Source organism: Acinonyx jubatus, chromosome E1 (assembly GCF_027475565.1).
Source record: "Acinonyx jubatus isolate Ajub_Pintada_27869175 chromosome E1, VMU_Ajub_asm_v1.0, whole genome shotgun sequence".
NCBI classification, from domain to species: Eukaryota; Metazoa; Chordata; class Mammalia; order Carnivora; family Felidae; genus Acinonyx; species Acinonyx jubatus.
In genome coordinates, this window is record NC_069397.1 from 58,441,695 (window position 1) to 58,455,453 (window position 13,759).

Below are 13,759 nucleotides of genomic sequence, written 5' to 3' on the forward strand. Positions count from 1 at the left end.
TCCTCCAGAAACCACAGGCGGACCTAGAATCTGGAAGGGCAGCCCCCTCGGTGCAGGAGGCAGACGTGAGGGGGCCGGTGACAGCCCCACTGTGCGTGAGGCTGTGCGGGCTGGAGGGCGCATCGGCCTGGAGGCCCCCGCTCCCTTCTCAGACAGGGTGGCTTGCCAGCCTGACCAGTGGGGAACATGTCCCCATCTTCTCCCAGCCCTAGAGCAGCTCTCACGTGGTCTTGGCCCATTTTCCGGATCAGAAACGTAAGTTTAGGTGAAATCATTTGCTCCTGAGCAGCGTTTCCTGAGCCCAGTTTTCTGCTGCCCGACCCGCGTCTCTGAACCCGGCGATGTCTAAGAGGTGCTCGTGGGGCCATAGAGGGGGCCTGACCCCAGAGGGGGGCTCTGCACCTGTGTCCCACGGGGAGAGTGGGGACCCCCTTGCCACAGGGCTGTGCTTCTCGCCTGTGCCCAGAGGACTGGCCCCTTGCCATGGGGGCTCCGCACACCTATCCTTTTGGGTTTTGTTCTTGTGCAAAACCCACCACAGAGGTCTCTCTGGCTGGCATGCTGATGCACCTGCTTTGTCCCGGCCTTGAGAGAAGCCTTGAGGGCCCCAGAGCCCTCGCGCAGCTGCTGGTCCTGGGCTGGGCTCCCCCCTCAACCCGCACGGGTGAGGCATCCTGTCACTCCACACGGTGGCCAGGTGCCCTCTCCCGGGCTGCTCCCGCTTTTCTGGGACCGGAGTGTGCCACGCCTGGGGTCCAGGGCCCCGCCTGGCCAGTGCTCAGGAAGCGTCCTTGGGGCAAGCTGGATGTGCAGCAAGAGGCTTGGCCGTTTTCCGTGTCTCAGAGGCCAATTTCGATGACACTCTGTCCATTTAAAAGAGAGGAAATAACTGAATTGTCAGATAAGCCTTTTTCTGTTTCCCTGGTGTCCATCAGGGTCAGCCTGGCAGCGCAGAAAGAACCAGACCGTAATACAGGGTGGGCCTCACTGGGGGTCCTTACTCTGCCTCGCTTCCGTCGTTTGCTCTGTGAAAGCTACCAAACCAACCTGAGCTTAGGTCCTTCACCACAGCCAGGATGGTGGAAAGATGTGCCCCCTGCAGGCTGGCCGAGGTCCCCGGGCCCCACGGGGACGCCCCCTGCAGGCTGGCCGGGGTCCCCGGGCACCCGCGTACAAGGCACCCTGTGCAACTGTCCCGTCGTTACCCTGTCTGGCGCCTCTGGAGCAGGACTGCCTGGTGCCTGGTTTTCAGGTCAGGAAACCCGCGTTGAGGAGGGGCGGTGGCTTTCTCGGCAGTGGGAGCTCCGCATCCAGGGCTGTCCCTCTGTGAAATGCGTCTCAGGGTCACAGGTTCAGAGAATATGACTGTTACCACCTTCCGGGCACCTGTACATCCTACCCGAGGTCAGATTCGTCTGCACACGCAAGGATCTGCCTGCCGGACGCGGTGCCCGGCCGCTCGGGAAAACCCCGCCGTCTGCAGCACGCGCGCGGGTTTCTAGTCCGCTGGCTGCCCCACGTGCTCCCAGCTACTTTCAACCGGAACCTGCTTGGCCTTCACAGAGGCTAGAGTTTAACGGGAACCAGAGCTCACGAGATCCACATCCTCTCCTCGCGGTGAGAGCCCTCGGGTGGCCGAGCGGACGCCCCGCCCGGAGCCGCCGGGCCAGACGGAAACGCGAGGCCCGTGGTGTCGGCACCCAGGCGACTGTATCTGAGGGCGTCTTCAGAGAGGCAGCTGAGTCAGAGCAAGATCTTCAGACTCGTGGGGTCCACCAGGAAGAACGTGCCCGGGAAGCAAGCTGCCCGCTGCCCCCTCACTCGAGCCCGGGCCTGCGTCCAGAACGACCCAGAGCAAGCCCGTTTCTCTCTCCCCACGCAGGGAGCTGCGACTCTGGCCTCCAGTCCTTGGGTTCGCCCACCCCACCGCAGACCCTCTCCGCCTGTCCACGTGGCCCCAGATCATGGTGCTGAGGCACAGGCACCATGTTCCAGATGCCATCTGGCCTACACACTCATTACACTGCTTCTCAGTGCCCGGCGGGGCTGGCACAGAGCGCCGGGTGGACGGCCAAGGACGTCTGCAAGCACAGGCAGTGTGCTCTCTGTCACAGCAGCGGCCACCCCGCGGGTCCACGGATCAGGGAGCCCGTGAGCCTCTGCGGCTGTGACACGGCCAGATGCGTGTTCCCTGTCAGGAGGGAAACCTAGTACTCAGACTCTCTAAGCTCTGTCATTGGTAGAGGCCGGGAGCTGGGCTTTCAGGTGGGCACAGAGGCGGCGGGACACAAACCCAGCTCGTGCTCCCCCCGCCCCTCCCCGAAGGCCACGGCCTACCGGCTAAAGGCCCAGGGCTTGTGGTCCTACCGATGCGCTTTTGGACATGTGAATTTGCGTATTCTTTAAAAAGCCTTACAGAGTCTATACAAAGCAAGTTACTTTTCATTTTCCAAATTTTACAAAGAATGCTTCTTAAAGCTGGAGCCGTTGCAGAAAACCCGGGGCCTACGTCGACCTGGGGGCCTGAGTGTAGGTGTGCACGGGGCCAGTTCTGGGTGCCCTCAGGTGCGGACTCCCCAGGAGGGGCGGTCACACACACCTGTGCTGGCTGACGTCACCCCTACATCACCTCCCGCTCCGGCCATGCAACAAAGGGTTCTAGGGGCGTGTGGGCTCGTACACATGGCTCAGTGTTACCGCCGATCAAACCAGGGGAAGTCGTTGTCCTCAGAAATGTGCATGGCCTCCAAAATCCACTTCCTGAAGCCCTAATCCCCAACATGATGGGATGAGAAGGGGGCCTTTGGGAGTGATCGGGGCTTGATGAGGTCACGGTGGTTGGGCCATGATGGGGTCAGTGCTCTTGTAAGAAGAGACACCCCATCTTTCTTCTTGCCACATGAGGACATGCGAGAATGTTGCTGTCTGCCAGCCAGACCCGACCCTGCCCGCGCCCTGACCTCAGACGTCCACCCTCCAGGACTTGGAGAAATCAGCGTCTTGTTCAAGCCGCCTGGTCCGTGGATTTTGTCCTGGAATGGCCCAGGCGCGGCCAGGAGTGCAGATGATCCTTGTGTCGTGAGAAGAAAATGTGCCTGTCAGTGCGGTGTGACGCCCAGTGGGTCTCGTCCAGAGAATAGTCCCCCCCAGGGTGGTCCCTCCCCAGGGCAGTGCCCTCCAGAAGTTGGTCCCTTCTGAGGGTTGAGGGTTCTCCCTTCCAAGGGTGATCCCTTCTGGGGGGTGGCCCCTTCCGAGGATGGTCCCCAGACCGACTGCCCTGTCGTTGGCACTGACAGCTCGTCACTGAGGCGCGACGCAGCTGTCCATCAGTGTGGCAGTGTCCCTCCCATGTGGGGACGGCGGCAGCCGGGGCCCCCATGCCAGTGAGCTCAGGATCACAGGAAAGGAGTGGGCATCAAATTGGCCTGGGTCAGAAGAGCCGCCTCTGGGAGAACCCGTCACGTGGCCTCCCCCGGGTCGGCCCTCCTGCCCCATCTCCGTGTCTCCCACTGAAAGGCTGCGTCCACGTCGTGTGATTGCCGGGTCTGCCAGCTCGTCGGTCCCAGGGACGTGCAGAGGCTTGCTGCGTGAAGGCATGTTGTTGTCTATTGGACGAAGACAGGCAGACCTTCCCTCCTGTGACCCATTTGTGCCCGTCCAACCTCTCCACTCTCTCACACCACACCTGACTGTCCAGCCGCATTTAGACTTGGGTCTTCAGGGCCCTGAACCAGCTTCCTTTTGAGTCCTGTTTCGTCCATCTCCCTCCGTGCGAAGTTATCTGCTGCCCGGCCGTCCCTCCCTGTTGTGCACGGCCATCCGACCTTCATCACGTGAGGCTGGCGTCTCCACTGGATGAGGACATCCGGTCCCCATTATGTGAGGGACTCCAGAGAGAAGGCCCACAGGTGGACAGGGTCCGTTTCCCTCCCTACCCTGGACCATGGCGGGAACGGTTCCTGGGACAAAGGTGAGGCAGGCCACGTCGGTCGGCCACCATTGGCCCTCCCAGGGCCGCCTGGAGTCCCAGTGGGTGCTGGCCCACAGCCCCTCTCAGGACCTCTGAACTGGTTCCTGAATGGTTACAGCCGAGTTTGAGTAATGATGCATGTGGACCACCCCCGGCAGGAGGGCCAGGGGCCCTGCCCGCGTACAGACAGGTGACCGTCTGGTCAAGGAGAGCAAAAGCTGGAGCCGGGTGGGGGTGTCCCGCTTGCCTTTTCTTTTTTTCTTCTTTTTCTTTCCTTTTCTAAAATTATTAATTTAGATGAAATTCACATAACATAAAATTAACCATTTTGAAGTGTTCAATTCTGTGGCATTTAGTGCAGTCATGATGTGCAACCACCATCCATCTAGTTCCAGAACATTCTCACCCCCCCAGAAGGAAACTCCGTGCCCACAAATTCCATCTCTCCCTGCAGATTCTTTCACAAGCCCATGGCACTTACAAGATTTCCACAGCTGAGCCACATTGTCTGTGGTTATAAGTCTGTCCGAGGTCTGGGCACGGCTCCCCCCCCTCCCAGAACTGCTGGGGGGGGGGGGTACCTGGTGGGGAGCCCTGTGCGCACACAGCAGGGTTGGGGTTTGAAAGGGTCATCAGGGCCTGGCGGGAGGTCCGCCACCCTAAACAGACGCAGCAGAAAGGAATGAGGAGTTAGGTCATCCAGCCTGAGAGTGGGGAGAACGGGGATTCCGGGGGAGGAAGGGGCCACAGCGCCACGGAAATGAGTTTGACAAATGTGACGTCAGACTCCCGTGTGAGCAAAAGAACACAAAGTTACCTCGTAAGTGACAGAACAAGACACTGGCGTCACGATATGTGTCATCACAGCACACGCGGTCCAGTGAGAAGGAATATCGCCAACACCAGCGACCGCGGGATGTGGGGCAACCTCGGTGTCCACGGACGCTGCAGATGTGGCCTTGGCTGGGGGCAGTGAACCCCAGGACGGGAGCCGCACCCCTGCCTGGGTGCCACCCTCCCGAGCGCACACGGGTGCGGAAGACGTCGTCACCCGAGCCGTGGTCTCCAGAATCAGGGAAGAGCGAAAAACCGTTAAATGAGTTAACCAGACCCCTACATAGAGGGTGGGATAAGTCCTCTACAGACAACATTACAGGAAAGCGAGGTCGCTAGGAAACATACCCCTTGTGAAGTTGGTGGTGTTGATGGAAGCTGTCCTAGTTCGTGGACAGGTGCACCTGGGTGGGGGTCGCACGGAGCCCGGCTCGGGGAGATGCCCTCGACCTGGGACGGTTCAGCATCAGAGTGGGCGAGTGAGGCTCGCACTGTGTCTAAAATCTTACTTATTTATGCTTCTTTTTATACTCTCTCATCTATACTTCTTTTCAAAAGGGCGAAAACGGCAGAGCACCTCAACCACCAGATCTGGGGGGTGGGTCAGAGATTTCTGTCGTGTTCTCTTCTGTAGGTTTAAAATGTAACCTTGTTTTAACTGGGGTCCCCCCCGTGACGTTTAGGTGCCAACTTTAGGAACACTGCAGTCCCAGCATGGGCCTCACACACGGCCCGGTCTGCTCGACCCCAAGAAGCTGCGTCCGTGAGCTTTGACGGGGTCGAGAGAAGCGCCTCCGTGCCCGCTCTGAAGCTTTGGGACAGCTTAGACAAACGGTCCTCGGACTGTGCTGTCCCTCAGGCAGACGCCTGGGCCCAGCGGGGATCTGGAGAGGGCTCCAAACTGCTGCCCGACCCAGACTCGGGGCCTGGAGTTCTCGTGGGGTCGGGGACCCGGCCGTGGCTGTCCTTGGTGCCAGGTGGCCGCCTGGGACAGGCTCCCGCGGTGACACCGGAACATTCTGTCTCTCCAGGAGCCGGGATGGTGGTAGACTGGGAGCAGGAGACTGGCCTCCTCATGAGCTCGGGGGACGTGCGGATCGTCCGAATCTGGGACACGGACCGCGAGATGAAAGTACAGGTAACCCCAGCCCCCCGCCCAGCCCCCCAGCCCCGCCCTGCCCCGCCCCGCCCCCCCAGACAGGCCCCTCCTCACAGAGAGGCAGGAACAGGGGTCCCAGCGGGGAGGGAGTGCGGCCCGCCTCCAAGCCTTCAGGCTAATTGCCTCTTGATGCACGTCCACTGTGACACCCCGACCCTGCCTGGCAGCATGATTAAGCCTCTGCTGGTCCTAATTACTTCCAAATATTATTTTATCCATGCAAATTAGGGAATATCAGAAAGCAGCAGGGGGAAAGCATTTTAAATTGGAACGATGAATTATTCCACTGTGTGCTTCTTAAGGCATCTTTTATTTCCCGTTTTAATCAACAGAGCGAGTAGTGAATTGGTTTTGACCGAGACATCCTGGCGGAGAGGCCAGGGGGCAAAGGGCCGCAAACAGCTCAGGGCCACTGATACTTTGGGCAGCGGTGCTGGCTGTGGCTTGAGGCCCAGAGCTCTGTCCTCCCGGCCTCCCCGGCCCGGCCCTGGGCCTCCCGCCAAGCCCTCGGAGGGCGGGCTAGGGACAGAGAGCCGCCGTGAGGCCCTGCCACATCATTGGTCCCTGCCAGGGGGCCACCCGGTAGAGATGACCTCTGTCTGTCCGGTGCCCGGGTCCTGCGATGGCACAGTTGGCTTTTGTCACACTTACTTCCCGGGGCCCCTGTGGCCCTCCTGTTGCAGCGTGGACCCCCTCACCGCCCCCCCACCCATGCTCACAACCCTTACTCAGGAGTCTGTGCCCCCAGAACACGCCTTCAGCTCAGCCACCTGGGTGTGTCTCATCCGGTGTCTTGTTGCCTTGTAAGTGGATCAGATTCCAGTCCCGTACATGTTGGATTTCCTTCCCGTGTGCCCACTGGCAGCAGACCTCCAACAACGGGAGAGCACTTTCCCTCTTGTGCGGCCTTTTGTCTCCCTCTCTTTCCTGCCGAGCATTCGTCACCCCCTGGCCTTTTCTAGCATTTACAGCTGCTGGGGGGAGAGGCGAGGAGGCAGAGCTCCCCGGGCCCTTTCCCGAACGAATTCGGAGGATCCCTTTCTACCAAAACGTGCTTCCGCTCTAGGAAAGAGGGAGACACTCGAAAGCTTGGCCCCGAGAGCCGTTCCCGGAGATGTGTGCGGCTGGGGACCGGCTCTCGGGTGGGTGTGGGCCTGACTCGGTCCGGGTCCCCCACCAGTCCCTCGGGCTCCGTGGGCCTTCGCTGGCTTCCCCGCTGGAGGAGGAGGGGGGGGTCCCTGACCCCGGGAGGACATGGCGCACCGGGCTGCCGTGGGTGGGCTCACCGCAGTCCCTGTGCTTGGCTCCAGGACATCCCCACGGGCGCTGACAGCTGCGTGACAAGCCTGTCCTGTGACTCCCACCGCTCCCTCATCGTGGCTGGCCTCGGCGACGGCTCCATCCGCGTTTACGACCGGAGGATGGCGCTCAGTGAATGGTAATCCGGCCCCCACCCCCCACCCCCCTCACCAGCACCCCCAGACGTGGGCACGCTGCTGCCGCCTTTCTGGGCCTGGAACGAGCCCCCCCCCACCCCAAGCCCACAGGGCCACATTCGATGGCACACGGAGTAGGAAATCAGCGGGGAGTGGGCCCGGCAAGGCCCTGTCCTCCGTGAGCTCGGTTTCCCTCCTGCGTGAGGTGCGTGGCCAGGGAGACTGTCAGGGAGCGTCCACAAGGGCACCGTGCAGCACTGAGCCACCTGCGTGGCCGTGACTGCCCCAGGGACCGCCACTCAGTCCCAGGCCGAGGGCCAGGTCGGGCCGGGCTGGTGGGCAGGAGCTGAGGTACAGGTGGCAGTCACTCGCCCGAGCCCCACGGCTGGCAAACGGCAGCACAGTCTCCTGGGGACCCTGGCACGATGTGCTTATTCACACCCACCTTGCCCCCAAAACCTGGGCCGGCCTCCAGGGGTGACAGAGTGGCGGCAGGTGGGCAGGTGCGTGGCCCTGGGGCCAGGGGAGCCCCCGTGAGACCAGCCACCAGGCGGGCCGTTTGCCGCAGAGGCGGGTACTGGGGCGAGCCGGGCCACGTCAGGTGGGGCCTCCCAGCACAGACCCGAGGCTCAGCAGCACCTCTACAGAGGATCCCCCAGAGAACGGGCACCACTGCAGGAAGCAGCCATCGTTGGGGGGGGGGGGCGGCCGAAGTGACCACCCCGAACCCACTAACTGTGCGCTTTCGAAGGGGGCACGTGAGTCACACCTCCATCAGGCCGTCGTGTTAAACAGCTACCGGGCAGGCACTAAACTGGCAAATTGGCCTCAAAAGAGCCGAGGGTCGTGGAGTGGCCCTGCCGCTGAGGCCGGTGACCTGGGGCCGTCCGTGCACCACACCTGTGACCTGGGGCTCGCTGTGAGCCCTGTGCGTCCTGCCCACCAGGGCTGTGTTTCGATAGCTTCTCAGTTGGGGTCCTCATTCCCGACCCCCAGAGTCTCGGGGTGGCCAGTGCTCAGCGTGGTGCCCTGTCCGGGGAGCTCCGGGGCAGCCGTGCCATGGTCCCCGGGGGGGGGGGGAGGGGGGGAGGCCCGGGGAGGCCCCGACCGCGTCCCGACATCACGGTGAATGGTGGGTGGAGCGACTGACCCCGGCGCACGGCAGATCCTGACAGCCGTGAATAAACCCGCGGTTTCTCTCTGCTCAAAATGAAGTCGCGCCCTTGGCTTCTCGGCTCCCGCTCCTGTCCTGCAGTGGGCAGTGAACGGGCACCGCTGCCCCCCTCCCCACCCCTGCTGGCAGCCCCCTCCCCGGCCTAGGCGGCCCCCCGGGCTCTGACCCCATCGTCCTCCCTCCAGCCGCGTCATGACGTACCGGGAGCACACGGCCTGGGTGGTGAAGGCCTACCTCCAGAAGCACCCCGAGGGCCACATCATGAGCGTGAGGTAATGAGCAGGGAATATTTATGAGACATTCTGCTGTGAAAACATTATTTTCTCCTCCATTTAAAATATGTCCATGGTATTTAAACAGCCGGGAAAGGATGGCATGGCAGGGCAGTAATTAACCTCCAGTCTGGGACTGGCCAGAAAAGTCAGGGGCAGCGGGAGGGCAGGGACACACGGGTCCCTCCCACTGGCAGCGGGAGGCTTGCTCGGTGGAGGCTTGCGGGGTGTGCGAGGGAGAGGGGCGGGCACCTGCCAGCCCTTGGCTGTGGGATATCCGCGTCGAGTCATCGGCTACCCATAAATCCGTTTCTGCCGCCCGCTAAGTCCTGTACTGAGAGCAGCGAATATTTATTTGCCTGTTAAGGGACAACAAAATGTAATTTACTGCTACAAAGACACCATTTCTTCAAAGAGATGCTGTTTCCCTTGTTTGTAATATAAAAACAGAACATAGCTTTTAGAACGACGCCCACCAGAGACCAAGGGCAGGAAAGGTGGCCTCCAGGGGTGACGTGCGGCCTCCCGGCCTCCCCCCCTCCCCGTCCTGTAACCGCATCCCTGGCTGCACAGAATCTAATCTCCGGGACTAGAAATGAAACCAATAACTCACATCCTCCCCCGTGTCTTCACTTACTGCTACTTCCTGCCTTAGAGGCAGAGCCCTTTGTAGCCGCGGAGAGGAGTCGGGGGGGGGGGGGCTTGGCGCCAGTCCTGGTCGTGAAGGCCAGTGGGGTGGGGTGGGCGTGTGCTCTGCCTCGGGGGCTGGCCCGCCCCAGCCTCACTGGCAGTGACCCTTTCCCAACAGTGTCAACGGAGACGTGCGCTTCTTCGATCCTCGGATGCCAGAGTCTGTGAACGTCCTTCAGATCGTGAAGGGGCTCACGGCCCTCGACATCCACCCCCAGGCAAACCTTATCGCCTGGTAGGTACCAAGCTAAGAGAAAATGAGGGCCCTTTCCTGCCCAGACCATCTCAGAGCACCCAAAGTCAACCTCGGGCCTCCGTGTAAACAGCAGGCGCTATGCCCCCTCTTGCCTGGGAAGGAGAGCACGCCGGAGCCACATAATTGTGGGGCCCTTCGTGCCTGGGTGATGGCGGGCAGGTCAGCCCCGTGTCTGGGACGGGGCCGATGTAGGAAGAGAGAGGGCCACCTCCCCTGTGGCCGCGTCTGCCTCCCCACCTGCACCGAGCCCCGCCTCTGCCTCGCCTCTGGGCCACCACCCCAGCCGGAAGGCTAACGCCAGACCTTCTTGTGTACAGCGGCTCCATGAACCAGTTCACGGCCATCTACAGCGGGAACGGGGAGCTCATCAACAACATCAAATACTACGACGGGTTTATGGGCCAGCGCGTCGGGGCCATCAGCTGCCTGGCCTTCCACCCGCACTGGGTCTGTATCTGCACACAGGGCCGGGGGCGCCGTGGGAGGGGTCAGGGGGACGCAGGGACACAGGGCAATACGGAGGGTCCTGCAGGAATAGCAGGGGGGGCATGGGGACTGGAGGCCACACGGGAGGGACGGGGGAACTCGGGACAGGCAGGTGGGGCTACAGCCTGGCCCCACCCCACAATCAGCCCGCAGGGCGCCCCAGGCCTCCCCCTCCCCGTGTCTGAGAATGGCACGAAACCAGATCTTCTTGGGTCCTAGGGTCTCGGGGGGTCATGGCCCCCAAACTGCCTCCAGAAGCAGCACCGGGTTCCCCCATCAAGCAGGGAATCGTGGGCTACACGCACAGGAAACCGCCCTGCCCTTCCCATCACCTTTGGCCCCTGCACTGACTGACACCAGCCCTGGAGAAACCTTGCAGTGAGGGGTGGCCGGGGCACCCTGCCCAGCCTGTGCTCCTCAGGGAGGAGCAGCCCAGATCGTTCCCCTAGTCTGTGGTTTCTGCCAACAGCCCTCATGAGGTGCGGGGCTCTGGTCCCCGGAACCGTCCCCGCGGGGAGCCGTGGGGAGCCCGAGAGTCCCTGCTTCGGGTTGCGGGGCCCATGCTGAGAGCCGCGGTGGGGTGGGGACGAAGAAGGCCCATGGCGCCCGCCCGCTCACCTGCCCTGCTCTCCTCCACAGCCTCACCTGGCCGTGGGCAGCAACGACTACTACATCTCCGTGTACTCGGTGGAGAAGCGGGCCAGATAGCGGGCGCCCCTCCTGCCAGGCCTCCATGTACATAGTGGACCCGCCGCGCCACCCTCCACACTGGTCCTGACCTGCTGCCGAGGGCTCCGGGAGGCCCCTCGCTGTCTGTCTGTGCGTCTGTGGTCGCTGTCACGCCCAGGAGCCCAGGGAAGGGGGCTCTGGTAGAGTCCTGCCGTGTGACAGCCCGGGGACAGCCGCAAACGTCCCAGCACCCTTCCCGTCCTGTTTTGCTTCTGAGATTTTTAAAGGGGGAAACACACTCGTTCTACTTGGCGAGGGACCCGAGCACTGGCTCCACGAAAGCTCCGAGACAGAAGCCGTTCCCCAGGGCTCAGCCACCCTGGCGGACGGGCCAGCGCTGGGGCTCACGTAGGTCTCTGGGTTGCTGCCTGGCCGTGAGCCAGCCTGGGCCGCATTCCCCTGGCTGCAAGCTAGCCGGCCCGTTTTCTGCACACGCGCTCCTGGGGGGTTTCCAAGCGGGCTGGGAGAGGCGGGAGATTCAAGAGACAGAGCCCACACGCACAGGAGACAGCCCAAGCCTCCTGCCAACCGCCAGTCCTTGCCCACGGGGGCCCTTCGTGGCCAGACCGTAGGAGGGCCGGCGCTGCCCCTCCACCACACAGCCCACCTTCCCTGCACAAGCCCCAATCACCACAGACCCGCTAGCAGGAGGGGCCTGCGGCTTTCGACATGTGTGGCCAGTCCTTGGCGATTTGGCCACCACCCTTAGGCCACAGGGCCTGCCTCTCTCAAGTGCTGCTGTTCCCCAGGCAGGTGCAGTGACAGCCGCTCAGGCCTGTGGCTTCCCCATACGGGTGTACATGCATGTGCAGGGCCCGTGGTCTCCACACTGGAACCAACACAGAGTATGCACTTGTGTGGCCCCCGCGGCCTCCTCGCCTGGTGCATCACGTGCCTGCCCGGGGGCGGAGGCAGCTGGGGCCCCGGTGCCTGTGGGTGAACGGTGGACCGCCTTTGCCGCCACTTGCTGGTGCGAGCGAAGTTCATGTCTTGCAGTGAGTAAAGCAGAAAAGTTGCTTGGTGATTGCGTTAGCACGTGGCAGGGCATCTGCGCATGTCCGCACACAGGTGTGCGCGTGTGTCTGCCCGTATCCGGGCACCACCTCGGAGCCACGGGGACGGTTTAGCCCCAAGAAGGACAACAGGAAACGTGCTAAGCGATTACAAACAGCGCTTGTAAAACAAAACCACAATGATGATATTCTGAAAAGCATTTTTTCCATTTTTCCTTGGGAATCAAGATTATTCAGATAGAGCAGTGAGCTGGCTTAACCAATTCTGCCAATAAGAGGCCATAACGGGAATGTGCGTCCCAGCGGTGACGGAAGTTTATTGCCCTACCCAGGGGCGCCTTCCGGGGACGGCGCTGCCCGGGCTCTGCGGCCGCGGGATGCCGGTGTGCCCCGGGAGCCGGCTCCGGGACAGGGTCCGCGCCCAGCAGCTGACCCCCGGGTGGATGTGGTGCAGGGGACTGCACGCCGCCAGGCGGGGCCTCCTGTGCCCCCTCTCAGAACCGCCGCGCCGCGGCCCGCTGGGCCATCCCGGGTCTGAAGCGAAAATCCAATCATGGAGTTAACCGGGGCTCCACGGAGCACGCCCTGAAAGTTCGTTTATCTCTATTTATTTTACCAAATGAGAATTGCGGAGTGAAAGAGCAAACGACAGCTGTTCATGACAATAAACAAGTGCAGAGGTGACTGCTGCGGCCTTGTGGCTTGTGGGGGGGGCGGGGCTGGGGCCGGCCGTCTGGGGTCTGCGGGGGCGGGGCGGGCTGTCTCGGGAGGGGGCGGGGCCTGCGGCGGGCTGTCGGGGCGGGGGTGGGGTCTGCGCGGTGGGGCGGGGCCTCTCCCCCTTGGTTCGGCCCCGCCGGTGCCTCAGCTCCTCTCAGAGCGGCCCGGCGAGGGGACTCCCGCCTGCGCGCGGGAAGAGCCACTCTGCTCGGAGGGGGGACGAGCCCAGGCCCACAGGGGCCCCCGCTGCCCCTTCCTGCCGCCGTGGTTAAACGACACAACTCGCCGCCCTGCGGCCGGAGGCGGACACAGTTTGTCCTTCCCCGGGCCTGGGCCTGCGCGCCCCCCGCGATGGCACGGCCCACCACGTGGGGGCCTGGATCCTGGGGGCGGGTGTCCCTGAAGAAGCGAGTCAGCAGGGCCACAGAGCAAGTGGGAGCAAGTGGTTCCCGACACTCAATCTACCTCACACCTCACGGGTCTGGCCTCCTGGACACCAGTTAGGGACAGGCTCTTGTCACCCCCTGGGGACAGCAAGTGGGGGCCCAAGAATTAAGTAACTCACCAAAGCCACGCCCATTGGGTGGGGGCAGGAACTGAGGAAGGACCCAACTCAGGCATCCTGACCCCAAGGCCTCTTGACCTTCACTCCACCAAGGGGGCGGGACTGCGTGGGGCTGGGGTGCATCTAAGGTCCTAGTGAGCTTCGCGCACCAGCCCCAAAAGGGGGAACGATGGAGACGATGGATGCGCGGGGTGCAGCGAGGGACGTGCCTGTGCACTCACGTCACCCCCGCGGCTGGCAGAGCCACCAGCCCTGCTGTGGCCCGCACGGACAAGGGGCCGCGTGACTCCCGAGACGCAAGATCACCATCACTGCCCGCTGAGGGTCTTCCTGGAGAAGTCACCGCCCGCTAAGCACTGGTTGGTTCTGCCGAGGTGAGGGGCTCCGGGGGGTTCTGTGTGGGTCCCTGTTCTGGAAGGAACGTCCGCACCATAGCAGCGCAGGGGCCCCGGCACCAG

The 13,759-nt window shown here is 62.6% G+C and overlaps 1 protein-coding gene across 4 annotated transcripts in view; it reads left to right on the plus strand.

Annotated features, from left to right (window-relative positions):
- The window catches only part of RPTOR (regulatory associated protein of MTOR complex 1), a 334,022-nt gene extending 321,319 nt beyond the window's left edge, over positions 1–12,703 (plus strand). For all 4 annotated transcript variants that reach the window (XM_027052276.2, XM_053212252.1, XM_027052278.2 and 1 more), the window contains 6 exons: positions 5,836–5,942; positions 7,274–7,401; positions 8,759–8,845; positions 9,654–9,770; positions 10,109–10,238; positions 10,917–12,703. In XM_027052276.2, the coding sequence (XP_026908077.1) occupies positions 5,836–5,942; positions 7,274–7,401; positions 8,759–8,845; positions 9,654–9,770; positions 10,109–10,238; positions 10,917–10,985 (638 nt within the window). In that variant the 3' untranslated portion in view covers positions 10,986–12,703. The remainder of the gene's footprint in view (positions 1–5,835; positions 5,943–7,273; positions 7,402–8,758; positions 8,846–9,653; positions 9,771–10,108; positions 10,239–10,916) is intronic.
- Positions 12,704–13,759: the final 1,056 nt, after the last annotated feature.